Source organism: Diadema setosum, chromosome 20, assembly GCF_964275005.1.
Source record: "Diadema setosum chromosome 20, eeDiaSeto1, whole genome shotgun sequence".
Lineage (NCBI taxonomy): Eukaryota > Metazoa > Echinodermata > Echinoidea > Diadematoida > Diadematidae > Diadema > Diadema setosum.
In genome coordinates this window covers 22,717,954-22,745,932 of record NC_092704.1, presented here as the reverse complement: position 1 = coordinate 22,745,932, position 27,979 = coordinate 22,717,954, and the positions used below count along the sequence as shown (strand labels likewise).

Sequence of the window (27,979 nt, the reverse complement as noted above, 5' to 3'; positions counted from 1 at the left end):
TTGGAGGAAACTGCCATGTGGTGTTGACTACCCGGTATATGTACATTCTCTATAGCCAACCTTTTGGGAGGTATGAGGAAATGATTGTTGGGTGTGCGTGTGTGAGATGGGTTGCTTGGGTTGGCGTGAGACTTGGTACGTCTGTTAGTGGCCGCCTTGGTGGCCATGTAAAATGCATAGAATACATAGAACATGGCCTTAATTTAGTGGTCATGTAAAATACCTAGAATACATAGAACATGGCCTTAATTTAGTGGTCATGTAAAATACCTAGAGTACATAGACCTACTAGAAATCTACCGTATAGTAAGGTAGAGATAGGACTAAACTTCAGGACTAGTTAAATTTTGTTGAGTGAAATTGTGAACTTGAGCATTGTGTATACCATTATCATGCTTTCTAACTTAAATGTTCTAATATTGACTGCCTAGTACCAAGATCCAAAAAGAGCCCCCCCCCCCCAACAAAAAAAAAGAAAGAAAAAAAAAAAGAGGCAAGTTCCATTCAGTCTCATTACATAGTGTGATGGATGATGGCGCTTGTATTTCATAGGGAAACAAATGAAATTAATGTAGATTCTATGTAGCAGCCAATAATATGCTAATAATATCTTGTGGTAATTCAAACACAATCCCATTTCATCAAAGTTATCTACACTTGTTACAGTACCTCTTTGTCTCTTCAAATTTAAGTCTTCCCAGTAGGTAGGCCATGATCATGAGAGACTAAAGCAGAGGCCTGGAGAACCTTCAAGATACTACATCCATCGACAGATAAGACAACAAGGTGGGCTAAAAGTTGGCCTAACCATGTCTTCGCTGGACCAGCAGCAGAGGACCATGCCCCTTTCTCCGAGGGTCATCCCCCTGCTAAGGGAGACGGAAACACCTACCAAGACGCCGCATGCTCACATCTCAAGGTAAAGCCACTGAAAGGTTCCACTTAAAAAATTGTGTACCGTTGGTAATTTCATTCTCTCCTAAATTTGCTTTCATCGTAATTTGCCAAATTTGGCAAAACGTTGTGTACTCAATCTCACATGTGTCCATCGAATAGCAGTTGTAGGTTCTAATGCCTATTATGTTTTCATTCATTCATTATGGCACTACACTTGCCTGGTTGATAACATTTGGCTGATTTACATTGCTAGTTTCCTAGGACAAACCAAAAGGGGGCAGCATATCATTAATCTGTTTTCTAGTGTGTGTTTGTACATGACAGATCGCTTCACAGGGTTAATACACAGCTCTTTGAGAGAGAAGTGAAGTGGGATCTTTCATGTGCTTGAGTTCTGACTCACAAAACTTCCATTATAATTTATATGTCATATTTGAGGGACATAGTATTTTGCCTCGTAGCAGAGGGGAAAGCATAATGACAAATGACATTGCTCAGTCTCTGCTTTCCTACGTTGTAGCTGATGATAAGCAACCAGTTGTTTGATACTGGATAAAAGTTGTAGTGAAAACACATGTAAATGCCTTTATCCTGGCCACAGCATTTCTCATTCTTGTGTAGTACACGTGTATCTTATCACACCGTTCAATCATGGTTTGCATGAAGTGCAGTTAACTGGGGAAACTGAGTTTTCAAATTGTTGCTCACATGATTAGATATCATGATTCATAACAGAGGTAGCATACCAAGATGTTTAGGTGTTCAAATCTTATCTCACTGACTTGCTTGTATGACATGTCAGACATGCAGACCCCAGGACTCTCTCCTCCTCGTGGGCACTGGACATCCGCCAGAAGCTGGATGACTTCCTGGGTCAAGGTCATCACCCTGACAACAGTCTCATCACCGAGCTTACGGCAGAGCTCAGTGCAGTCTTCATAGCAGCCCTACAGAGAAACAGGTAATGCCAATTTTAGTTGGTATGTTGGTATTTTGGTTGGTTACGCTTGTTTTGCCATGAGATGTGTGTTTTTATGATAGCGCTGAGATCCACCTACTTTTACGTACGGGTATCTGTGTTTTGTCACTTTGTGTCTGGCAAAATGCTGTCACCAGTATTACTGTGTAAGTCTGTAACACACACCTGTGTGCACATCAAAGTACTCTTTGAAAATGCAAGATTTGCTTTTGGAGCACATTATGAGCTGTTTAATAGGGCTGTCACGACTACACTGTAAATGCATACAACTTTCAAAAGTTTATTATTGGTTCTTGCTTTGTCAATCATCTGACACATCGACTGTCTTGTTCCACAATTTGCCATGTAGCTTGAGCCATGCCGTGCACAATTAGATTACAAGAGCAGCGCATGAGTCAATGATAATGTTAATGGATTAGGAGTGTTTTACCGTGTACAGTTGTACATGTTGAAACTGAAAAGTTCTACCCTGAATGTGGTCTCTTCCATTTGTTTGATTCCCATTGAAAGGTAGTCTGTATGATGGCCATATGAATAAGACTGCTAGTAATGCTTAGCTTACAACTTTGAGTAAGAATTTTGTTACACAGAACTTGAATGTTGTAGGATATTAGAGTTTAAGATTACAAAGACTTTTCAAAGTACATATATCTTGCATATTTCTCTCTTCATAGTCATTGAGTGAAATATTCTCTTCCCCCTCAAACTTTCCAAACCACCTCCAGTCGGCATCAGTGGGTCTACCTTGTTGAAGTGTTGCGCCTTTGCCAGCCTTATTCCAGATTCATACAGGATGATGAACAAGTAAGTTTCCTTCTCTGTATTTACTCAGATGTCGTCTATATTAAAAAATAGGGAATGCTGCTCTTCACGAATATTCATTAACTTGATTGATACTGATCAGTAAAATCTGTGTTTAGTCATCTTGATGTTTGCTATCAGGTGACAGTGATTTTAAGTTTAAAGAGTTGTAAGTTAATGATTTAGTTTTTTTTTTCTTAATCCTCTGAGGTTAATTGGCAATATGCAGCATTTAAAATGACTAATTTTTGCCACCCTTGCATCAAGTATATGGATTTTGCACTTCATTATATTAGAATACTAGAATAAATTATTAGAAAGGAGTGTAGAAATCCAGTCCTATTAAATCAAATAAAATCTGTCAAATTTACCCATCAAGTCTTCACGTTTACTGGGTGCTACTAAAGACACTTTTTTCAAATGTGCATCATGTAATGTGCCTTAAACTTCGATTTGTTTTCCAGTTGAGGCACTACGTGAGCCGGTCCTACTTCCAGACGAGACAGCACAAAACACCGACTGCAGGCTCCGCCATTGATGAGGTGATGGCCAGTGTGTTTCCCAAGGTGAGCAGATTGCAGGGGAATTCTCCCCATACATACAGGTGTATGTGAGGATTCAGTAAATGCAGACAAATTAGTCGAAAACATTGGTGGAGTTTGAGGGAATTTGGAGAAGCCATTCACAAGTTGTCAATATGTGAAGTTTTCATTGATCCATTTGCCTTCTTCACTGGATGGGAAAGCTACATCCGTTTTTGGTGTCCGAAAATGTGGAGAGAATTGCTCAAAACTGATGTGAAATAATACTATGGTAATGGTAGAAGGACTGCCACTGCTCTTTTTCTACTACCAACAAGAATAATGATTATAATCATGATATGATAAGAATGATGATTGCAATGACAATAATAATTGTAGTAATGATAAAAACAATTATAAAATGATGATACTGATAATGATAATGATAATAATGATAATAATAATTATGATAATGAAGATGATGAATAGTAATTATGATAATAGAAAGAAAATAATAATAAAGTACTGAGAACAACAAAGATAATGATGATAATGTCATGCAATTTCATGTCTGTCTGAGGGAATGACTTGCCTCATCAGTAAAAAATGCAGAACCATTGCTACCACTTTGCTCCTCTACCTTCCTGTCCCAGGCGATCCATGCCCTGAAATCCACAGGAGGCGACCCCAAGGACTACCGGAACCCCCTGACCCCAGCGGGGTCACCCAGGGATGCCCCTGCCAAGTTCAACCCCCTGACAATGTCCCTTCCTGATGGGGCGGATCCATACAAGCTCGAAAGACCTGTGAGTATTGAGGAGAATGATCTAGAGGAAGAGATGACTTTTCATGTATTGAAATTGAGCCTTTCAAGGAGAATGATCCCAAAATAATCTGAATAATGCATTGATGCAAAAATATTGAGTGAGTGAAATTATTTTTTAACTTTTGAACAAAGTTATCAAAAATTGAGGAGAATGTGACTATTAGATATGAGTTGATATCTGATGATATTAGTTAGTAGTAATGAAAAAAATATGCTGCACAAGCTAATGTGAAATCATGTATGTTTTCAAACATATCTCCTCCCCCCCCCCAAAAAAAAAAAAAAACACACCAAAAAAAAAAACAACTTTTGAATGTATTCTAGAAGCTCTCAAAATGAGGTACATGTATGACTACAAGTTTGTATGAAAATTCTTTGAAATGGAACCTTTAAGCCCCCGTCACACTACAGCGTATAAATCAGCGAATGCCTAACGGATGGGCAAAATTTGGCAAAGTCCAGATACGCTCAAATCCGCTCGAATTCGCAAGCAAAATGTGGTTTTCGAACGTTCACCTAACGAATGATGAGCATATGCTAACCGTGTTACGAGCGGGTAAAGTAACGAATGAAAGCGAATGCGTACAGTCCATCCAACGGATGCTGAGCGGACAAAGCGAATGAGCAGCGAATGCCCAGCATATGCAGAGCGATACTGCGGCGATCACATGACGGATCTCGGCTGACGCACACTTCACCGAATCATTTTGAGCAGTGACAGTATCAAGTAATGTTGTGACTGTGAAAATGGCCCCAAAAAGAAGGACGCACCACCAAGTACTCCTGATGTCACTACCCTCGACAGTCCTCAAGATTCCCCTATTAAAGTGCACTTCCTTCTGATGATCACGTTGATGTCGATGTTGGTAGTCCAACATCCTCCATTGCGTCTGGTGCCTCCAACTGGAATCGAACTTTCACAATTCCTAATTTCCATGCAGAGATTCCCATTTACTACAGGTTGACTTTTATAGCAGCGATTTACAATAATGTTCTCGATATAAGCACTGCAAGTGCGGTTATTATCTACCATGTATTACTTCATGCCAGAATACGTAAATGTATAATGAAATCTCATGTAGGGGGCTGTGGTATAGTGGATAAGACTCCCGACTCCCGAACCGAGGACACGGGTTCGAATACCGCCCAGTGCTTACATCCTTTGGCAAGATCCTTTGGCAAGATCCTTTGGCAAGATTTTTTACCCACGATATCCTTCTCGACCCAGGTGTATTAATGATGGGTACCTGACAACGCTAGGGTAATAATAACAGCAGGGCCCTCTGGTAGAGCAGTGGCAACACTGAAGAGGCTACCCTGGGTAAATAAGACCTTTTTCTTGTTATCATTATTATTATTATTATCATTATTACTATTATGTGTGCTATTATTTCTACTACGTTTAATTAACGTGTGTTGCTGTGCAGATTTCCTGGGCGAATTTGGACGAACGGCGGACGAATAAGAAACGAACGCAGAGCGACCAAAACTTTCGATCAGCGGATGCTAAGCGAACACAGAGCGGATTGTCATTCCGTTCGTCATCCGCTCAAGATTTTGGACATGTCCAAAATCAAAATTTGGCTCCGGCGGATCTCTGCGAATCTCTGCGAACAGCTAGCGGATACAGCGAACGTCAAGCGGGTCACGAACGACGAGCAACGGATGTGAGCTTATCTCCAAATTTTCGGATCCGCTGGGCATTCGTTGGCTCGATCCGCTCTAGTGTGACGGGGGCTTTAAAGACTGTATACACTAATGAAAATCATATCACAATAAGGACTTATACTTGTGTCAAGTCATTGTTTTATTTAAGGAAGATGCCACTCTGATAAAAACAACCACACAAAAACAAAAACTATACTTTGATAACTTCATTGATTTGCATTGTTTTTCTCTCATCATGCACTTGCCAGATTTGCATCAGATGAGTTGTTTTTATACTTTTCTTTCACATCATTTTCAATTACAGGAAGATGAAGAAAAGCACACTCCAAGAGGCATCAACTTTGGCCACGTACGGGAGGTGCTGCCATCTGTTGTCATGGAAACCACAAGACGTAAGCAGAGTTGTCTTGTTAGATATACATCCACTTTAATATCTCTTGATGGCAAAAGTTGGATATTTTGCAGAGTGAATCATTTCACACATTCTGTGCTCTTTGATAGCAGACTGAGAGGGAAGATCCAAGCATATATGTGACCCGCCACAACAAAAGGATCCCAAAATTTTGACTTTCGGATCCTTTTTTTTTGTAGCGGGTTACAATTATGTTGTTTACTTCTTATCCCATTTGAACTTCACTATCTGGTAAAATGATACCAGACAACAGACGTAAAAATGTGCATGCTTGTGTGCTTTTCATGTTTGTGTGTATGCACATAGGTACATAGTAATTATGTGACCCTGCATTGCAAACTTGACAAAAATTCACAGTGGTGGATTTTTCTAGTGCACCTGAAAATGACATTTTGGTCAACTTGAGGTTTTGGGTGTTTCATGACAAAGGTACCTTCTTTTTTTTTGTATCTTGATGAAAAATTTGGAAACATGAAATCAAGTTTATGGAGTTTCGTTTTGTAAAGTTTATGTGAAATATTTATTCTGTCTGATTTTTTTTTTTTTTTTCATTTTCTGAAATGTTTTTCTCCAATATCCAATGATGAAGTGTTCACCAGTCACAATCCTTATATTGATATGAAGTGCTTTATCACTGTTGTGGATTTTTTATTTTATTTTTTTAATTTTTTGTTGCTGACATCCTAGATGAGGCTGTATGGAGTGAAGGCCTCGGCTTGACGGCAGCTGCCATGAACCTTGACCTGAACGACAGGGCGCCCTCTGCCCAGCGGCCTGCCCCACCCCCCAGGGTGCCGGACTCCTCATGGTTGGCCGGTCAGCCCATCCTCGGTGAGGAACTGGCGGTCAGTGAGGATGCAGAGTCGGTAAGTTTGTCCAGCAGACTGCCATCCTTTAAGTATCCAATCCCCCCTTGTGACATTGCTATTGCTCTGTAATTTCTTTTCCTCTCATTTCATAACTATGATGTTTGATAGATATCAGATATTCAATAGAGTTATTCACTCTTCAATTTCCTAATTCTGTTTGATTATTACACTTTGATAATTTGTGGACCAAATTTGGAAAGATTTCAGATGATCACACATGATCCCAAGGTGATTTTGGTATCTAAAGCATTTATCAACCTTAATTCTGTTGAATAGGATGTGTTTGATATCATGCAATGCACTGCTATTTTCTCTAGTCATGGAAATGAAATTATTCCAGTGTGAATAGATGAGGGAGATGGTATCAATTTGTTAAAGAGAAACACAGAATCTGGATGGAAACTACTGTGACAGTGGACATTTCAGTGCAACTAATTTCTTTCACACCTGGTCTACCATAGATAAATTTTTGTGGCATTGATTTTGCTGAAAGTAATCACACAAAATTATAACTGGTATTGATGTAAGATCACATGGTCAAAATGTAGGACACAATATATTTATGCATTCTTACTTCATGCTGGCATCACAATGATGTTCACACTATAGAATCTTCCATGTGGACTATATACATTTTGTGTCCATGACAACAGGAGGTTGGTGAGGAGGTTCCTATGACGGGCAAGGAGGTTGTGGAACTGTTTGGCAAAGGGCGCCATCTTGGGAAGGCCAAGTTCATCTATCTCAACAAGACCAAGACCAGGCACTTCATGCCCTATGAGCTGGTCATGGTTCCGAAAGCAAAGGTGGGTACTACAACTCCTCTGTGTACACAATAAGAGTTAAATTACACATTTATATGCTGGTAAAAGAATATCATGCAGTAAACATGCAGACAAAAGCTTGCAAATTTGCAGTTTGCAAGTCTGTGTAGTGCCCTTGCAAATCATATTATGAAGAATGTGATGACATTAAAACCTCATTTCTGTAGATAAACTAGCTGAATATAAAGCCCTTTACAAACCAGTGCTTGTATTTTGAAAATTAAGATAATAGAGAAATACTGCAATATGAGTTTTGATGGTAGAACCTACAAGTACTCTCTGGCTATGCCACACTTAGATTTCATTTGAAAACTCTGCAAGTTTGTTTTCTTCGTTTGCTTGTATGTTTCTTTTGTTCTATCTATTCATTTATTTATTTTTATTTATTTATCTATTTATTATTATTATTATTATTATTTTTATTTTATTTTATTTATTTATTTATTTATTTTTTTTTTTTGGGAGGGGGGGGGGGAGAAGGATTGAAATCTTAAATGTGAGGTGCCATACTGTCATTTGTAAATTTTGCAGATTCACAGTTTGTAAATGCTTGAGCATAGAATCAACAGTTATTATATTAAATTACTTGTCTGTGTATTGAAAATTGCATCCCTAGTCATGGCTGGAATGCAAAATGCAGGATTGCTATCTGTATGTCACATGAATAAAGCCAAGATTTTGCTACTTGAACAAGTAGAGTGCTATGTGAGCATCTTTGTGATTCCCGAGCTCTCCCTTTCTCTCTCTATCCCAGGCCAACCCCAACGAACACTGGATCGTATCCTGCTTTGGAATCATGCACAAGGTCACAGGTCAGCCGGCGGAGAGCATGAACCTGTATGACTGGCACAGGGAGGCGGTCCTCTGGGGCATTGTGTCCAAGATCCCCTTCTTCAAGAACTACCTGGTCAGGAAGGCCTTCACCAGGTAAGCCCAAACATTACATCAATTTTTACTGCAAGAAAAAAAAACCAAACAAACAAGAAAAAACAACCAGGATAAATCAGAAGAGAAAACAAAGCAAGACAACAACAGCAATGGATAAGTTTAGAAGAGCAACAGTTTTGAGCCTTGAAGTAATGATGTGACTCTATTCAGTAAGACAATTCTTAACTCCTTTCAGTTTGAAAATGCTGCTGTGCTTTCCTTTGTTGGGTGATCAGTTATTCAAAAATTCATGAGGAAAAGATGTTGAATGAGCACCATGTGTTTTGTTATTTTTTTTTTCTTTCTCTGGTTTTTCCTTAGTTTTCAACCATTATTTGAATCATTTTTATCATGTCTTTATATGAGTCTGATCAAAGCCATTTTTACACAAATTTCTCAATGCATTGTACTTGGGTAATAAATTCAAGCATTTCAGTGACTACGAAGAAGATGATAGTGAGATAAATCAGGTGTAATTAAATCTAATCTTATCTACTTGGTTGTCATGGTAATTATCCCTGCAGATGGCGGTCGGGCCAGAAGCATCAGGAGTTCTGCACCATCCGGAAGAAGGTGCACGAGAGCCTGCTCCTGGCTGTCCCAGGGTTTGGTGCTGCCTCCATCCAGATCTCCAAGCTCCTCCAGGAGCTGGGCACGGTCCGCTTCCTGCCCCTCGAGCTGGAGTAAGTCAGTCACATGACTACCCCTCCCTTTCCCCTTCCCCTTTGAGTGGGCAGATAGTGTCTAAAAGGAATATTGTTTCTGTTTTTACTGGTTGACATGGTTTAATTTTGTACTTTTAAAGACCTAGTAGCATGGAGATACCATGAAGTGGGAAGGCTGGCCTGACTCAGATATATTTGAGAATTCCTGTAATGGATTGTGTACAGCTTTGTCACTGATTTCTATGTGTATGTACACATACAGCTGTAACAGTACACACACAGCTGAAGAATAGTCTTGACTAGAGTCCACCATTACCGATGAGCATAATACATAAGTTTTGATGCATAGATCTGCTAACATATATGTGGCTGACGGGTGCTATTTATAGATTTTGAATGTACATGTACCCCAGTGAATTCAACCAGACCACCCATTTTTCTCCCTGCTACCGGGTCTTTAATCCCCATTCTACAGTGAAGGATTAATAGGAATGTCGTACTACAGCTACACTGTAGCTGGTGACCATAGACATCTACCAACCAAAATCATTCACCTACATCATTTCCCCATCTGACTCTACCTATGACCATAATTTTCACTGCAGATCTTTGGCACGCACAGTAACTTCAGTTGTGGATTGTACATGAGTCTGAGAGCAAGTCTGCATTTTGGATTAAAAGCAAACACATAGGCCCAAATTCACGAAGGTGGTACAATCTTTGTCCATGGTTGAAACCATGAACAAAGACCGTAGTTTTGTAGGGGTGCCAAGTGTTGCATGGCCTATTTCGTTACGGAATCAGTCATTTTGTTGACGCAACTGAAATGACCATTTCGTTAAGACAAAATGGTCATTTCATTGCACGTCGCATTTGGTCACACTTGGCGCCCCTTACAAAACTATGGTCTTTGTCCATGGTTTAAACCATGGACAAAGATTATACCACCTTTGTGAATTTGGGCCATAGGATGATGATGTGACTTGCACAAGAAAACCCTGGCTTAGAGCTGAATGCCATGCACACCTACCTCATACTTTAACCTTGCAGTAGCACAGTGCACAATTGAGAACAACACAACAAAGCAAACAAATCAACAAAGGAAGTACTTAGGCTTTATAAAGCATGTATACATGCCCCAGCTTAAAAGGTACTCACAAAGAGTTTGATTTGAATAGAAGTGGGAGATTCTTTGATTATGTTGTAATTGATAGACAAATAAATCTACATTGAAACAGTGTGGCTAGGTTTGCAAGCTTCTAGACAGGATTTATTAGGCTGAGGTACACTGATAAGATAGGTACACAATGCAGTATTCCTGGTTGAGGATGGAAAAGATTCTGAATCTGCAGATCAGGTGTTGATGATAGACACCTTTTGTGGACCTACACCAAAACTGGAGGGAATTAGGAGAGTGAATTATGTAGAAGAGGTGATTACAGATTACGTAAATGCATTAAAATTGCTTACATAAGTAGTGCATTGTGGTAGGATGGCAGGGTGTTCTGTTAACACTGTTTGGCAGTTTGATTTACCCATTGTATGTGTGGATATAGAAGAGTATTCTAAATGATGACATTTGAAGTTTTTTTTTTTTTTTTTTTTTTGACAGCAATTTTGTAATGAGGACATATTTAAGGACTAAAAATGTCTTCCTCATCATGCCATGATGTTTTAAATTCACATCGATTGAAATTGCCAACTTTCTAATTTTATGCTATTGGCACACCTTGTGTTGAATAGCTGTAAAAGTTATGTTGTGTTCTTGCTGGTTTTTTTTTGTGTTTTTTTTTTTCATTTGAGTAGAGAGGTTCAGTGCTTTTTCATAATCATGAGGTCAGTTCATTTGTCTGTCTGTAAAGTCTCTTTTACATTTGCGACGTTTCTCATTACGCTTTTGATTTCAGCTACTGTTTCACCCTGTCCGAGTTTGAGCACAAGACCAAGCTAATGTCCAAAGCTGGAAGAACCATCCTCAACAAGTTTTTCAAGTAAGCATCGCAAACATGCTATAGATGACATTCTGACAATACATGACATCAGATTTGTAGCTACTGTATCCTCTTAAACCCTACTGACATAGAATAACTTGTTGATTTTGTGATGTTTTACCAAATTACATATCTGATGCGCAATTTTCCAGATTCTTTATTGCATCATCTTTTCCATGAATGACAATATTATTTACTTGAAATTAAGGTCAGTGTGCTAGTAATTATGCTTTGTTTCCTGGACTTTGAATCACATTTTTTGCTTGCGACATCGCATCAGAAATGAAAACACAGTGGGAAAAGCCACTGCTCAATCAGCTTTGTTTGCCTTTATGATCTTAAAGGTATTAGCCCACATTTGTAAACCAGCAGCAATTGGTCTCATAGTTAGCATGGAGTTTGGGTATGATTGCAGTAACACCTGTGCAAAATTTCGTTCCAATTAGTCCATTACTTTCATAAAAATAAATGAAAATGCACCGTAATCCGTATGCATGCGTATAACGCTCGCTAGCTCCGGTCCACGTACGCGTTACATGTACAATGTACGTAGCTGTAGCCCACGCTCGTAATTCGATTTTGGGTCGGGTTGACCCGGTTTGAAAATTGATTTTAAAACGATGATTTTCTCTCTTTTATCGAATTATCGAATGGTATAGACAAAGAGCGACAGGTGAGGTATGTTACTGTTGTAACTTGTACTTGAAGTCATATTGGACCTGTTTTATGCAGTTTTGATATTCGTGGGTTTGCAAATGTAGGCTAGTACCTTTAAGACGAAATATATATAATACAAGGAATGTGAGCTGATTCTGTTTACATTATGTTTGATGACAGGTGCATGACAATTGTGCTTGTTTTCTTCATAGAATCATATGGATATTGCTTTATCATGCTTTGCAGCTAGCATACATTAATTCTGGACAAGTCAGGCAAGGACACTTTTTAAGATGTGCATATTTATATTTCACTTGGTTACATCACTTTAACTTTGGTGCAGCTGCTCTATGTCAAGTCTAGACAAGACATGTAAGGACTTGAAAAACAAAACACAAGAGTAGATGTATGAGATTGTGTCTTTGTATCTTATCAATTCCTACCCATTGTATTTGGTCACAGCTACTGTAAATTGATTCTAGACAAGACTTGCGAAGACTCCTTTGAGATGCTGCGATTCTGTGAGCTGCAGACAAAGAAAGACAAAGCTCTCTTGTAAGTATGGAAACAATCATTTGTCCTCTCATTATCCTACATCAGAAGACCCACTTGTTGTACACCTGTCAGTGATACACTAGCCAATGATTCAAATTGCTGTTCATTTATAACTGTGACTGTGTACAGGTGACTGCCATCATCATAAAGTCCTCGAGACCTTCAGTTTTCTTTCGTTTTAATGAAATTTTGTTATATCTTAAAGGTGCATGGTCCCCGTGTTTTAGTCAAATGCGTATGCGGGCGCACGGCGCAAGTTTCCTATAGAGACCTATGCTATCGACTCCTCTTTAGCGCTTATGCTTTGGCCCACTTCCCCGAGTCTGAAGAAGTCCGATTCACTGTAGTCAGTGGTCGGATCACATTTCTGAGGGGGATGACAGCTTTAGCAAACTTCTTTTGTGATGTCATAATAACAAGCACATATGCACGCACCTTGGCATTACTACAGACTGCGCGGTGCGCAGAGAAGACAACGAAGGCAGCGTTACTTAGCAACAGCTACGCACTTTACTCTTGATGACAGCTCAACTTCGGTATTCTTCGTATCAATGCTAACGGTGATTGGCAGTATCATCAACAGCGCCCTCTACACTACTGGGACTATGCCCCTTTAACAATAAAGAGCAGAAACATATAATATAGACAATAATTTTGGGACCTGAATTTTCACTTCGTTGTATGGAGAGTTTTGTTGTTTAAACTGTGTTCGTTATAATGGGAGTGCACTGTACATGCGTAAAGTCAACCATTCATGTGCACCATGATATTGCACGTATAGGAGTTGATATGTGTTGAGGCATTGTCATGTTTTATACATGAACCCAGTGTGTGTATTCAGAAATCATCTTCTGAGACCAGGCCTCCATATATTTAACCTCAGCACAGGTTTGAAATGTCTCTCCCCTGTTGAAAAAAGAGAGAAGATATATCATATTTATCTTCAAAGATGAATCTATATACCTCAAATCCCAGATGTAAAAGATCTTGCATACAAATTGTACATGTAGATTGAAATTAATTCAGTGTATTAAGAACTGACACTCTTTTAGAGCTGAAAGGCTAGAAAACCTCTTTCACCCTCGATGTCAACAGATAGGCAGCATGAAATTAACCTTTCTGAGATTGCTACTGTTACATATTATTTAACTCCTCTCAGATAGAGTTGCTGATGGTATTGATGCAGGTAAAGAAATTGCCAAAAAAAGAGAAAAACATAAAAAAAAAAAACAACTCTTGGTTCGTCTGATTGTACCTCAATCCAGCTCCAAGGAATCTCTCTTTGTGCAGCGGCAGAAAAAGGAGCAGAGAGAGATGAATCTGAGGAAGGCACAGGATGAAACAAAGTAAGACTTCAGCAAGATGACCCTCATGCACTAGACCATGGTGCTTCCATGTAACAAAAAAGTTTCAATATACACTTTCCATCAAAGAAAACAAGGTGGAGATACATACATTGTACCTGACAAGCGACTTTATAGATTATGGTACCGAGTACATCGCTTGAGTTCTAGCGTGGAAGAGTAAGTTTGAGATCAGAGGCATCATGCGTCATGCTCTCTAATTCATCCTCCTTGATATTTTAAACTATCCACAGGCCTTGCACTGGGTCTACAATGTACCTGCTCTCGGTGATCTGTGGGTTAACCAATGGCTTGTTTGCAAATTCCTTGAAAATTAACATCGTAAGCTCAGGGGATCGATAAAAGGAAGGGAAGATGACTAGTCAAAATTTAGAAAAGATGTGTGCAAGTTTTAAAAATATCAAGCAAAGACAGATGCAGTGAAGTGTCTTTTTGCCCTTTGTTTTGCCTACAGCTACAGCGTGTGTGAAAGTGTATTATAAATTTGCCAGTTACAATTGGAAGCATTTGCCAATGTGTCGCCATATTGTGTGAATATAGACTGCAGCCATACATTGATTCGTTTGCAGTTTGTGGGATGGTTACTTTTTATAGCTAGATTTATGTTTAGTAGAAAATGTACGTACACTTTGACTATCACCACCATCACCAATGGCGATGGCGACGACAACGACAGCAACAACAAGAACAACAACAACAAGGAGATGATCAAAGTCCAAATTCTAAGGACAGGACCACAAACAATTGGTCCTTCGTAATTCCATTGCATTGCCCTTTTACAGGCGCCTTGGGAACTTTGTCCTGCTGATGGACCAGATCCTGGTCTGCCACCTACTGTCCCTGGCCCGCTTCAACATCTGCACCTTTGTCCATCAGACCATGGTGGGGGGCGAAGACGCCCCTCGGGAGGCCCTGTACAAGGCAAAGCTTAACTTCACCAACAAAGGTAAGGGGGTAACGAGCAAGCCCATTTTAACTGCTTTTTTGGGCTGTTAATCTTTCATTGATGTAGTCACAAACTCTTATTTATTTGAGTACATACAGACTGTATGTTCATTTCCAGAAACACTGCATAGAGGTTCTATCAGGAATACTAGATGTACAATGTACTAAATGTAGCAGCAATAACAAATACTAATTTCAAAAACTAAAATTATATAACTCCTCTGATGACTGCTACTACTACTTCTACTACTACTTCTTGTTCTTGTATAACTACTACTACTGCTGCTGATACTACTTCTACTACTGCTACTACTCCAACTACTAGTACTACTACTGCAACTACTGCAATTGATTTTTTCTGATACTACTACTATTTTACTACTTCTACTACTACTACTACTGCTACTACTACTACTACTACTACTACTACTACTACTACTACTGCTACTACTACTACTACTACTACAACTGCTGTTACTACATAACTATTTTAATACTACTACTACAACTACTACTACTACCACTACAACTGCTACTACTGCTACTACTACTACAACTACTACAACTACTACTGCGACTACAACTACTACAACTACTACAACTACTACTACTACTACTACTACTACTGCTACTACTACTACTACTACTACTACTACTACTACTACTACTACTACTACTACTACATGTACTACTACTACTACTACTACTACTACATGTACTACTACTACTACTACTACTACTACTACTACTACAATGTACTACTACTACTACTACAGGATTTACATCATGCTACTGCTACTACTGCAACTTCTACTATTACAATTACTACTCTACTTTTCTATTTATATTTCCCTTATGTAGGTGCCCTGAGTCTCTACCCTTCCAAGCAGACATTCCTGGACTCCAGCCAAGCCCTGGTCACCAACCTGGCCAGGCTCATTAGTGATGCAGCTCAGCCCATGGAGGAGGTCACGGCAGGATGGGTCGGAGATGAGCGGGAGAAGCTCTTCCTTCACAAGGAGTATGAACCTTAACCCATTGAGGATGGACTGATTTTGCTATAACACACATTTCCCACAGACACCTGCCCGAGTATTCTCAGGACTCGTCTTCAATGTGTTAAAGACCCAGTTGCATGGGGATTCATAGGTGGTCCAATTCATTCGCTGCCCAGTGGGGTACTGTACATACTAAAATCATGAATAGCAGTGGTCAGTGAATACGTACAACGAAATGTACATTGTAGGTCACATCAGTAAAGGTGGAGTCCAGTTGAGATTCTGTGGCTGCTTGTGTACTTACATGTAATGTACATGAAAATCAGTGATAAAGCTGTGCACAATTTGATTTGGGGATTCTCAATTACATGTATATCCACACTAGGCCAGCCTTCCCGCTCTATAATTTCCCATGCTATGGGGTCTTAAATATCATTGCATAGTAATCAGTCAAACGTGCTCTAGTGATCACCTGTCTATAATGACCATATTTCTCGTTCGCTTTGAGTGGTCATTGCAGAGAGGTTAGACTGTACCCAATACATCTCAATACATCCTCTTCTTTCTCTAAGAGCATTTTGTGTGCATTCAGGGTTAGTACATACAATGTATACTGCAGATCACATATTAGTAGGGCCAAAGTTCATTATATGTTGCATATTATGATAGACGGATAAATTGACTAAATGACAGGTTTGCCACTTAGCAGGGTAATAATTTAGTATTGTTCACACTCGATGCCCAGGACTAACAAAAAATGCATTACTTCAACCTATCATGTATTATACTTATTTATTTATTTATTTTTTTAGACAATTCCCACTTGTGACACTGCGTTTTGCTTTCATTGATAATCTCATGTCAGCACTTACATTGTGTACCTGTATATTGATGTTTGATTCCAGTGAGGAAGATGATACAGCAGCAGGCAGAACTCCCTCTGCGGTGTCAGACGAGGGCGCCAGACTGGCCCGAAGAAGTCTACTGCAGTCAGCCAAAGATAATCTACAGAAGCCAGAACTCGTTTCAAAGGGTGAGTGATTCAAAGTCTTGACTTTAGTGAGTGATATTTAGTATTTAGCAAACTAAGTATTAAAGTGTGAGATAAAGTGCATTAGATACATGTATCAGTTGTATGTATGCTGCTCGAGTTTCAGAGAGTTAAAAAGAAAGTCTATGTAGTAATTTAGTGGTTCTGCTGTGCATGAGCCATTAACTCTCTGTAGAGACATAATTATTTCTCTCTTTTCTCTGTAATGATGACTTGATGAATGTACTGTAGTGCTCCTTGAAAACATCTTGAGAGCACAGTGGCATTTGCATGTACACAGGTCTTAATATTGCCCATTTACGAGAATGAACAAGGCAACCCTTATAACAGCCTTGTGTACAGTAAAACAAGACATTGCTAAAGGCCTAGATTCATGAGATTCATCCATTTACCATGGCTGCATATTCAATCTGAGAAATTGGTACCCTTCACAATGTTTGAGCATGCATTATGTATAGAAAAAGGTTGTAGAGCACAGTCACTTGGAAATACTTGAATTAAGATTCAGTGGTTGTATACTGGAAATAAAGATTCACTGGTTTTGAAATTGAAACTCATATTGAGTGAAATATTATTAGGGCTTGCCTTTGATTTTCTCTAGTTTATACTCTAATGCAGTAAATATGGAGCCTAATATTAATTAGGAAACCAAGATATTATATTTTGTCATAAATTGTGAGTGGGTAACTGGTACATTTACAAGTGTGCGTTCATCTGTAACTATCTTTGGCATTTTTGTGATGAATTTACATGAATTCAGTTCTAATGATTTGACAGACACCTCATCTTTGGTGTTGTGTAATGAACATGTGTGAATTTCATTCCAATGATATACATTGTAACAGACACACCTCTCTCTGTGATTGTGTCATGAATATGCACGAGTTTCCATTCAATGATTTGACAGACACCCCCAGGAAGGAGTCAGACTACCTGGGTGTGGCAACACCTGAACTTTGCAAGAAGACTGACCTGCAGGAGGATTTTGTGGTCATCGGGGAGGGGATGATCGGCCAGTACAACCCCCTGTCTGAAGGGAGTCTGGAGACGAGACTACTGAATGAGTGAGAGTCACTATCACTTTCTCAGATTTGTAATCACTTATGTTTGAAGTCCACTCCATGTCACACTTGGTGTTGACAAATAGAGTAAAAATCAAACCCAGAATGGTTGAATTTTATGGATTGGATCTGAAATATTAAAAGAGTGTGACAGAATTTCGAAGCTTCACTTGGTGTTGACAAATAGAGTAAAAGTCAAACCCAGAACGGTAGAATTTCATTGATTGGATCTGAAATAAGAGTGTTACAGAATTTCAAAGTTTAAAGGGATGGTTATTGGTATAGTTTTGGTTGTAATGGGAGATTCAGATTTTAACCTTTTGCAAGATAATTAGAAAGCACTTATGAAATATCAAAGAGCATACAATTCTGAGAGGAATTCAAAGTTTAATGAAAATCACTTTGGCCATGAACAGTGTGATGGAGATGCATTTGAGTACCAGATATGGAATAAATGCAGATGACTGTTGCATCAAAAAGTTGGAATTAGACTACAACCTGCATGATCTCTATTAAACCCCATCATTTTTCCCAGTGAGGAGATTTCTGCCGCCCGCGAGCTTCAGGGAGAGATCATTGCCGAGGCTCTGGCCGACATCGACGACTTCTGTGCCAACCACTCCTGGCTCGGCGACATCCACCACTTCGCCCGCAAGTGGAACAAGGACGCCGTGGAGAAGTGGCGCAGGGCTCAGGCTTATACCATAGAGGTAAGATTTCAAAATGGATTGGGGAGAAAGATACAGGCTAGTAACATGTTGTCCAGGGTGTATGAGACACTGTGATGGGCTGCATGTGTGAGGCTGATGCCATAGAAGTAGAGTTGCCTTGTAGGTTGCTTGTATGTGTGTGTGTGTGAATTTTGTGAGACAGGTGCTACTTGTGAATTTTACAACACGAACTGTTCGTCACCAGTGATCCAAACATGAATTCATGACGTGCATGTGTACACTTCTCCTTTCATTACTGTACCAACGACTACTCATGAAATTGTTGGAAAGTCCCGATTCTCGAAAGATTAGACTTGCTTAATGTATGCTGTACACAGTATGTGTTTGGGCACAGATGGCACAAACTCACATGCAAACAGCAGCTATTTTTTTTTTGAAGACACTTCAAAACTTTTGATACCATTGATAGGCATAGTGATGTGCAGATTTTTGTGTTATAACGAGAACATGTCCTATCATTGAGCTTTTGTTTGTGTAGCGTACGTGCAAAAGAAAGCAAGCTGAATAAGGTTATTTCATATTTTCACAAATGAAACACGATCACTGCATGCATGCCAATCCTCTCCCAAGAATTCTAAAGACGTCATCGTTTATGCAGAAAACAGTAGTTTATCTAGACCCTGTTCTGACCCGTTTTCCCGTACAGATGAAGCTCGGGGAGATTCGGGACTGGTGTGAGCGTGTCAAGAACGTGGAGCGCAGCTTTGTCACCCAGAACAGGCTGTTCCTGGTCGACTCTGGCGCCATTCAGGACGATCTCGTTCCCCTCCTGAATGCAGCCTTCAGGGACCTCCTCAACTTCACGGCCAATGAGGCCAAGAACCTCTCCAATGACTTCGTAACTGAGGTCAAAGGTGTCGTCATGGTAAGTGTTGTGACAGACTGCTCGTGCAGATCTTCTCAAATTCATTTCTTTCAATTGGATTTTCTCTCTCTGTTTGCATCTCTATATAGCAACAATAGTTCACTGTTACTATAAAGAACAAATGAATGTGTTTTCATCACACAACACCACTGGGCATTCTCAAATAGAGATGTACAATGTAGTGTGTGTTTCTTCTTGTAGCTAATTTCCAGTCGGACTCTATTACCAGAAGTTCTTTATCAACATCTTGGTGTACATTGATGCATGCGTTGCTTGAAAATTGTGTAACAACGTGAAACGTATGGTAAAAGAGAGCTTCCATTCAGACCTCTCAGAGAAGTGAAGTTATAGTGTATGTCAGATGTCAGCAAAAGAGATTGTTTTAAAGTCAGTTTCTACATAAATTATGAGGATGTTAGCCATTTTTCACAAAAACACAGCAACAAGTGAGCTTGCTGTCTAACAATTAACCAAACAAGCAAAATGCTAATGACATCACTGTTTGGATCATTATTCAACATACATCTCATTGTAAATGCAGTGTTTATCTTTGAATTTGTTACTGTGTGTGTACAATATGTAGTGATGATGGAGATTGTTTTTATTTTTTATTTTTTTTTTTAAAGCGAAAGTACATGTTAGTCTTGGGGGTGGGGGGGGGGGGGAAGATTAAGATGATTTCAGTAAATCTACATATAGTCAACTGTTTTGAAAGCCGGGGAAGCTGGCAGCGACGGAGAGAATGTTAACTCTGAACTTTTCACTCACAGGAATTGCGATTTTGTGGTGATTATGCCATCGCCGAGCATCGAAAGGTGACATTTGCTTTCTGTGTGTGTGTGTGTGGGTGTACACAATGTGGATCCCCAAAGTGCCCTTTGCTTTGTCGTTGCCATTGCAGATGTGTATTTCGCTGTGTTCCCATGCACCATCTTTGATTTTTTTTTATATTTTTTTCTCAGCAAACATGCTTGTAACTTTTTTTTTTTCACCGTTGGGAGCATGATATAGAAATCTTATGGGAAAAGAAAGAGAGAGAGAGCGATAGAGAGAATGAAGGAGTAGCAGAAAGAGCAACAGAGGGGAAAGATGACTCTTATGGGCTTTCATCAGACATTAAATTGTGATGAGAAAGTTCTTACTTGTACTTGTGGGTATGCATAGGATTCTTGGCCAGTGACACCAAAAAAGCTCATACTTGTAGCTAGATATCAGGAGTACTCTTCCAGTTATCACAACACAATTTGCAGCTGATCATGAAATCAACCATAACTCAATGATTATCTACCATTTTGCAATCTATTTAGTAGATGTTAATAGATTATAACTCTTCGTAATCCAGGGCCCAGTTTGTCGTTCAAGATATAAGCCATGATAGGAAATACAAATCTAGGGAGCTTGATCCTATTGGGGCTCTGAGAAGCAGAGAAAAATATATTTACCCCATTTCAAGATTTACTCATTTTCATTAAATCCTGATGAGTATTTTTCCCTTGATTATCTTCTACCTGCTAAAGGCTTCATCACATAAGATACAGAATTAAAAAAGAGAAGAAGAAAAAAATAGACCAGAATATTCCTAGATTGGATTAAGGGGTAATTTGATCAAAAATTTGATACTTTGCTGTTTAATGGATTACATAACATTATTGTGTCATTAAGTCTGATGATTTTTTGGAAGCACAAGCAAAGTGTGATTCTACCTTTAAACTGAAGCACCAATCACAGCTGTCTGTCTTTGAAGAGGCAGCTTTCGGAGAAGCACTTGTTAAAGTGCTGTTTTGCAATCCTCTATTTTTTTTTCTCTCTCTCTCTGTGCATTGTTGATATGCCTGTAATGCCTTGCATTGCAGCAGCATGATCAACACGGTGAATGGGTCTCTATCTTTCACACTTTCATTTTCACTGGGTATATTTGTATATTCACACATGTTGAAGGGGACATCAGTACACATGATTAAGGAACATGAATTTCATGCCAACCAGCTCTCTCTAAACATTAAATACTCAGATGCAAATGAACTAAAGAATACAAGAAACTATTCAAGGTGTGATTTCGTTTAATCTGCTCAAATTTTGGTCCTGGAACTTGCCTGTGATTTGCACTTTTGGTGAAGAGAATAACATATTTACATGTACATATTTAAAGATATAACAGAAAATAAAATTTGATACTGTATGCAGACCATGAAAATTATGCATACATGCATTTCTATGGATTAATTTTGTTTTATTTATGTTTTTTTTTTCCCTGCATACTGAGTGATGTTTATCTTGAGCTCTGTCATACACCACATACCAAGAATGTAAATCAATTGCCAGTCAGGTACAGTGTACCTACTTGTCACAATCTCTGTATTTCAAATGACTTACAGTCCCACTCACATAAAGCAGTACTCAATCATGTTATCTTGTCCATATGCATTGTAGAATATCATAAATCATTTTGGGACATTTTAGTTAGATATAGCCACCTTCGGTATGAGTGTCTTATTCACATAATGTATTCTTAGCAAAGCTTTAAATCTGTAGTACATTTGTATCTCTTCAGATAAGTCCATTTTCCATGTACAATTCTACCCTAATATCTTCAGATGTCCTTCATACATGTATCTAGCCTGTATCTTTATGCTATGCAAAGTCAAGCCATAATAATCATCATTTGATCATTACATTACCAAACAGATCATGAGGATAGCCACAGTGGGACAAACAACATCAATATTTTACTTCTATTTCTATTTACCAAGGTAGATTATTGATATGGTGTTCTGTGTACACCCAGGACTATTTCACAGAAGGTGGGGTGGTTGCATTCATATTTCCCTCACTTGCACTGAGCTGTATGGTTGGGAGCAAAAAGTGTGAGTATGAATGAATCACCACACGTGGGTTTGAATGGATTCTTTGAGTTGGCTGTTCAAGTGGGAGATCACCAGATTTGCACCTCTTTCAAGATTACTTTTTTTATTTTGTTGTCGACACTATGGGATGGAAGGTTTTTCTTTTCTTTTCTTTTACTTTTATTGTTGTCCATGTTTTTATTTTGTTTTTGCAGGACATCATACAATTGTAGCATCATGTTTTTTTTTTTCTGTTCAAATATATCAAATGAGACAGAAGGAAGAAGAGAAAAAAAGAGTATGCAAAATATGAACTTGGCATGCAATACCTTTCTTCTAGTCACAACATACAGAGTGTCTCAGTTTTCCTGTTGAAGATGATTACATTAGACACAAAGTATAAATTCATTCATTACATATTGCTGATAGTTCAGACATAGTTATTGTAATGATGTTGTCTCTAGTGATAAATTGGACATTTTGCATGTGGCATGAAAACTTAATGCACTCTCCTGGTAGTCACTCTATGTGCTCAATATTTAATTATTTATTTATTTATATTTATTTATTTTTATTTATCTATTTATCAATTAATTATTTTAATGTATTCATTCATATATTTATTTTTCCAACTATTAGTTAATTAATTAGTCAATTAATTAATTGATTAATTGAAATTAATTAATTGATTAATTTATTCATTCATTACACCTCAAGCATGATGAAGAGCTAAATATCAGCCCATGGAGCAAAGGCTGTGTCAAAATTGTTTCCTAAAATGCTGTTTAAGAAATCCTGCATGTCAAATGCACCTTGCTTGTTTCAATTACCCAAGCATCTCTAGTATAGCATTGTGCATACGGATTCAGTGACTGTCCATGTGCAGTTTAGTATGAGAAAGATATGTGACCCGCTACTACAAAAGGATCCGAAAGTCGGGGGAGGACGATTTTCTGAAAATGACATGGCATACTTCCCGTACTCTTCTCCTTTAGTTTCATATACATGTAAATGTATAACATGACTTATAAAAGTACTCGGTTGAAGAGATGCAGATGATTTTATTAGCGCATGTCGAGTGTTTTAGGAAATCAGTGTTTTGAGAAAACCGCCTTCAAAGTTTTCCTTCCGACGCCATCATGATCAAGGGGAGGCAAGACAGTTTTCACCTCTTGACAGTAGAAGATGTGCTCCTAGCAACCTCTGCAATGTTCTTTCAAGCTTAGCGCCAGCGGTCTACGCACAACCAATCAGCAACCAAGATGCCACGCACTGACTAATAAAATCACTCCCTCGTTGCTAGGGGCGGAGTCTATCTGTGGTGCTAAATCCAGATCTGCGGACACATTTCTGTTCCGTTGAAAGTCAGAAAATCATGGCTAAGAAAAATGCTAATTTCTTGCCTATCCTTTTCTATTGTAGTTTCGAAATTTTAGCAGATGATAAACAATATATTAGATTACAAAATTATGCCCAAAACAGAAATTTGTTTGTTTGACCGATTTTGATGATCTGACTTCAAACTCGATTTTTTCGGCTCAGACGTCAGCGACTTTAGGATCCTTTTGTTGTGACGGGTCACATACATGTATCTAACGATACATACAATACTTTTCATTGTCATTCATCAAGGGCCCACGTTATCGTATATATCTTGCAAATATATATATTTCACGATCTCGAATGCATTATACTATTAAGTTATATGCACTCCAAAAGCATAATAAGTCTAATGTGAATTTGTTACACATTAACCTCAGCCTTTGAGAAAGGGTAGGCTACGTGTAATTATACTTTTGAAGTGCTTATACTTTAGAATAGTGCACCAACAGAGCTAGCCTATCCGATAGGCTTTGGGCTGTATCGATACTAGACTGATCACTATATGGAGACGGACATAAGCGAGGGCTTTAGCCCAGCGTCGGGCTGTATCGACACTAGACTGATCGCTTTTCGTTTTTATCGCTGATTCGTTTTTGAATTATTATTCATGATATGCTTATCATATGCACGACGCGTATTTTTATTCATGATTCATAAGACAGGCCTTATGTGGTCATCGACCTTATTGATTAAACCAATCAAATATCATCTCCAACTGCATATTTTTTGGACAAATCCATGTTTGTTTGGGTAGGTTTATAAGGTTGATCCTCATTAGTCTCAGTGTTTTGTAAATTTTTTGTTTTAATTTGTATTATTACTTGACAGTTTCATTTTATTGGGAATTTGAAAGGATAATTATTTTCATTGGCTATCAACCATCTTCTACCTACGCTGTTGGAGTTGCCTAATATAGCCTTTACGCGTTATGCATATTCAACATACATATGTACCAGTTTTTCGTATAATATCTACGAAAACTAATGATTCGAAAACGAGTGATGATAGGCGCTCGGGCTGAAGCCCTCGCATGTCCGTCTCCATATAGCGATCAGTCTAGTATCGATACAGCCCGACGCCTAGTATCGGATAGGCTACAACAGAGCATGTGAGCACATTATTTGCTGCAGTAAATATATGAATTGTATCTAAGTCCCATGCACTAATTCAAAGCTATATTGCACAATGGTGCACTGTAATGAAAATAGTGACTGTCATGTATCAATTCAACCAGGCCATTAGTCAACCAATCACAAATCATGTAAAGTACACTACTTACTATACACATATTTGCATGTATATACAAAAAGCATGTATATTATCGTCGCTGGGGTGACAAAACCTCGTATCTCAAAATTGTCAAATGTTCAGGAGAGCGAAAAAACATGGCGGCCAAAGCACTATAGTGAATGGGAAAGCCTTCTCTTTGACATGTCATGGTGGCTTCATTTTTGGAGTAAGACAGTTAGGATTTGGCCAAGACATTACTTGACCCATTATTTGACCATTAAGCTAAAAAAGTTTTTTTTGACATTTTTGAGATACGAGGTCTTGTCACCCCAGCGACGTTATGCTTGTTCATATACAGACAGTATATTCAACGTGTATGCAGTATACACGTTTACATAAAGTAACTATGCTTTCTATGTCCATTGATCATTCTTTGTATCCATGATCCTATGACCTATAAATCTAATATCAGCTTATTGTAAAACTTGCAGAAAACAATTATACATTTTATGCAGTTATAATTCTTTGTACGTGGATGAAAGCAACAGACTGTGTTATGTACATCATGCCTTTTTATGTAGGGTGAGAACCAGTACAAAATGATACAGTATAACTCCCTGCCCCCCGAATTGGAGCCGACGGCCTTTTTTTGCGGCATGAAATTTTCACGAATTGGCAGTGGCATTCAGTGCATATAGTGTAGAAGAGAACTTTCACATGCATTCTAATTTCGCGAATCTTGGTGCTCGCGAAATTCGCGAAAACATTCCTCGTTTTACAGTAGTAGAAGGTACACACTATACATGTAGATGGCAGTACATTTTATGACAACAAATACATTGTAACTAAAGCCATGCAGCCTGGATTGTGAACAATATTTTGTAAACTTTACTTTTCTTACTGTGACATTGTATGAGATAAGATAAAGTCAATAAAACAGGAGACTCCCATTGTAACAAAGTCTTCTGGACTGGCAGTTTTGTGCGGTTATATCAAAATTTTGTTATAGCCAAACTAAAAGATATCTGAAATACATAAAGACAACAATTTTGGGACCTGAATTTTTACTTGTTAGTAACGTTATCTTATTATAACCATGTTAATTGTAAAGGGAGTAGCCTGGAGTCAATTTTTGAGCATTCAGGGGTTCTGTCAGTATGGTAGCAAAGTTCAGGAAATATGAACTGTTGATATTCATCCAGAGATTAGCAATCACAGCGTGTACAAGTTGACAAATTTGCATGAGATGTAAAAGTGTCAAATCAATATCGGCCATTTTTGCAGAATGTTTTTACTTTCTCCAGAATATGTGTAAATCAGTGTCCATACAATACTTTGCTGATTTTGCTTGACTTTCTTGTGAAGCAGACAAAACGTTGCCCAAGGTTTCAGCATTGTGGCTGTAGTGAGATGCAGTTTTTCCCCCCTTTACCACACTAATTCTTGAGAACAGCATGAAAAATAGTGCTGTGGAAATGCTATTTGCCGTCAGTTTGTGTTCAATAGGTAGAAATACTGTAGTGCTGATTAAACATCTGAGTGGTGCAGAAACAAGTTGTGATTTAATCATCATGCAGAGCATAATATGCGAAATAGACTCAAGCTGAGCATAATGTAGCAAGTGCTATTTGTAATATAGAATGACAAATAATACACACAGCTCACATGCGAGACGAGATGAGAGAATTAATCCAGCAGTTGACTTCGTAAATTGCTGCACTTAAAGTGTACCTGTGTAATGCATGCATGTGTATTGCAAAAACCTTACAGAGCACCATTTAGTTAATTGGCTGCACCAAAAAAAGAAAGAAAGAAAGAAAAGAAGAGTGCATGAAAGGGTTGCGTTCATCACACTGCTGATACATACATTTGGTTCCCCACAATGTAGCCAAGAGATGAGTATGAATTACCGCAGACTGCACAAAATTGTTTGGGAATCTTGACACACAACTGCACATTGTGTACATGCTTTTCTCTGCTGTACATATTGAAGTCAAGGAAAGAAGAACCTTCTTTAAAGTCTTGAAAACAGGAGTAGTCTAAAAAGCACAGATACTTGCCACTTAATTTCCCTTTTGCAGATTGGAAGGATAGTGCTGAATTTTGTATATTCAAGGAGTTTGCAGTTTTGACATTTGGTTTAATAATTTTTATACATTTGAATCGTGCTGATGTCTAATTACTGAAAGTCATTCCTTTACTTTTGTATTTTTTCTCAAAACATAAACTATTACATTCATGATGTAGAAAACTGTTTAATTTTCAAACTTATTGTAAAAGTGGTTCAAATCTTCTTTTCATTATCGCACTCCATCATTCATTTCATCTTTTTCATCCTTCTCCTCTTCTTCATCATTGCCACCATCATATTTATCACCACAATCCTCTTCATTGTCTTCATCCCACATCTTCATCTTCATTTCTTTCCTTTTTACTTCAATGTCACCGTCACAAAATTTTCTCCTCATCTCTGTCGACTTCATTTTCATCACTCCCACCCTGTTGCCATGGTTACCATCCTCATCACCATCACCAATACCATTTGCTGTGCAGGGCATGAAGGAGAAGAACAGCGAGACAAACGCCTTTGCCGATTATGCACAGCAGTACACCAAGTACAAGATCAAAATGCCCGAATTGCAGAAAGAAGTGGAGTACATCAAGTCATTGTTTGAGGTATGGATTTGAATAGTGGATCATAATATTTTTAATTTCTTCTCCTCTTTACTATGATTCTTATGTGTCTCTAGTGGAACAATGTTTTATCCATCTCACCTTCTGACAATATCTCTTGAAAGGTGGTCATGACTCTTTTCAGATGGTCATGACTCTTTTCAACTTTGAATAAGCAAAGAAACAGCTCTTACTCATGGAGACTAGTAGGTAGAATATGTCAAATTGATCATATTCCCTTGC

At 38.5% G+C, this 27,979-nt stretch overlaps 1 protein-coding gene across 1 annotated transcript in view; it reads left to right on the top strand.

The window, feature by feature from the left end:
• Positions 1 to 809: 809 nt before the first annotated feature.
• Positions 810 to 27,979, top strand: part of LOC140243667 (dynein heavy chain domain-containing protein 1-like) — a 133,263-nt gene continuing 106,093 nt past the window's right edge. The window contains exons 1-21 of the mRNA XM_072323331.1: positions 810 to 919; positions 1,700 to 1,858; positions 2,602 to 2,680; positions 3,142 to 3,243; positions 3,852 to 4,004; positions 5,997 to 6,084; positions 6,792 to 6,970; positions 7,627 to 7,779; positions 8,552 to 8,724; positions 9,249 to 9,407; positions 11,297 to 11,380; positions 12,500 to 12,592; positions 13,858 to 13,938; positions 14,739 to 14,902; positions 15,763 to 15,922; positions 16,805 to 16,932; positions 17,858 to 18,014; positions 18,547 to 18,721; positions 19,389 to 19,607; positions 20,378 to 20,422; positions 27,617 to 27,739. Of these exons, the coding sequence (XP_072179432.1) occupies positions 810 to 919; positions 1,700 to 1,858; positions 2,602 to 2,680; positions 3,142 to 3,243; positions 3,852 to 4,004; positions 5,997 to 6,084; positions 6,792 to 6,970; positions 7,627 to 7,779; positions 8,552 to 8,724; positions 9,249 to 9,407; positions 11,297 to 11,380; positions 12,500 to 12,592; positions 13,858 to 13,938; positions 14,739 to 14,902; positions 15,763 to 15,922; positions 16,805 to 16,932; positions 17,858 to 18,014; positions 18,547 to 18,721; positions 19,389 to 19,607; positions 20,378 to 20,422; positions 27,617 to 27,739 (2,784 nt within the window). The remainder of the gene's footprint in view (positions 920 to 1,699; positions 1,859 to 2,601; positions 2,681 to 3,141; positions 3,244 to 3,851; positions 4,005 to 5,996; positions 6,085 to 6,791; positions 6,971 to 7,626; positions 7,780 to 8,551; positions 8,725 to 9,248; positions 9,408 to 11,296; positions 11,381 to 12,499; positions 12,593 to 13,857; positions 13,939 to 14,738; positions 14,903 to 15,762; positions 15,923 to 16,804; positions 16,933 to 17,857; positions 18,015 to 18,546; positions 18,722 to 19,388; positions 19,608 to 20,377; positions 20,423 to 27,616; positions 27,740 to 27,979) is intronic.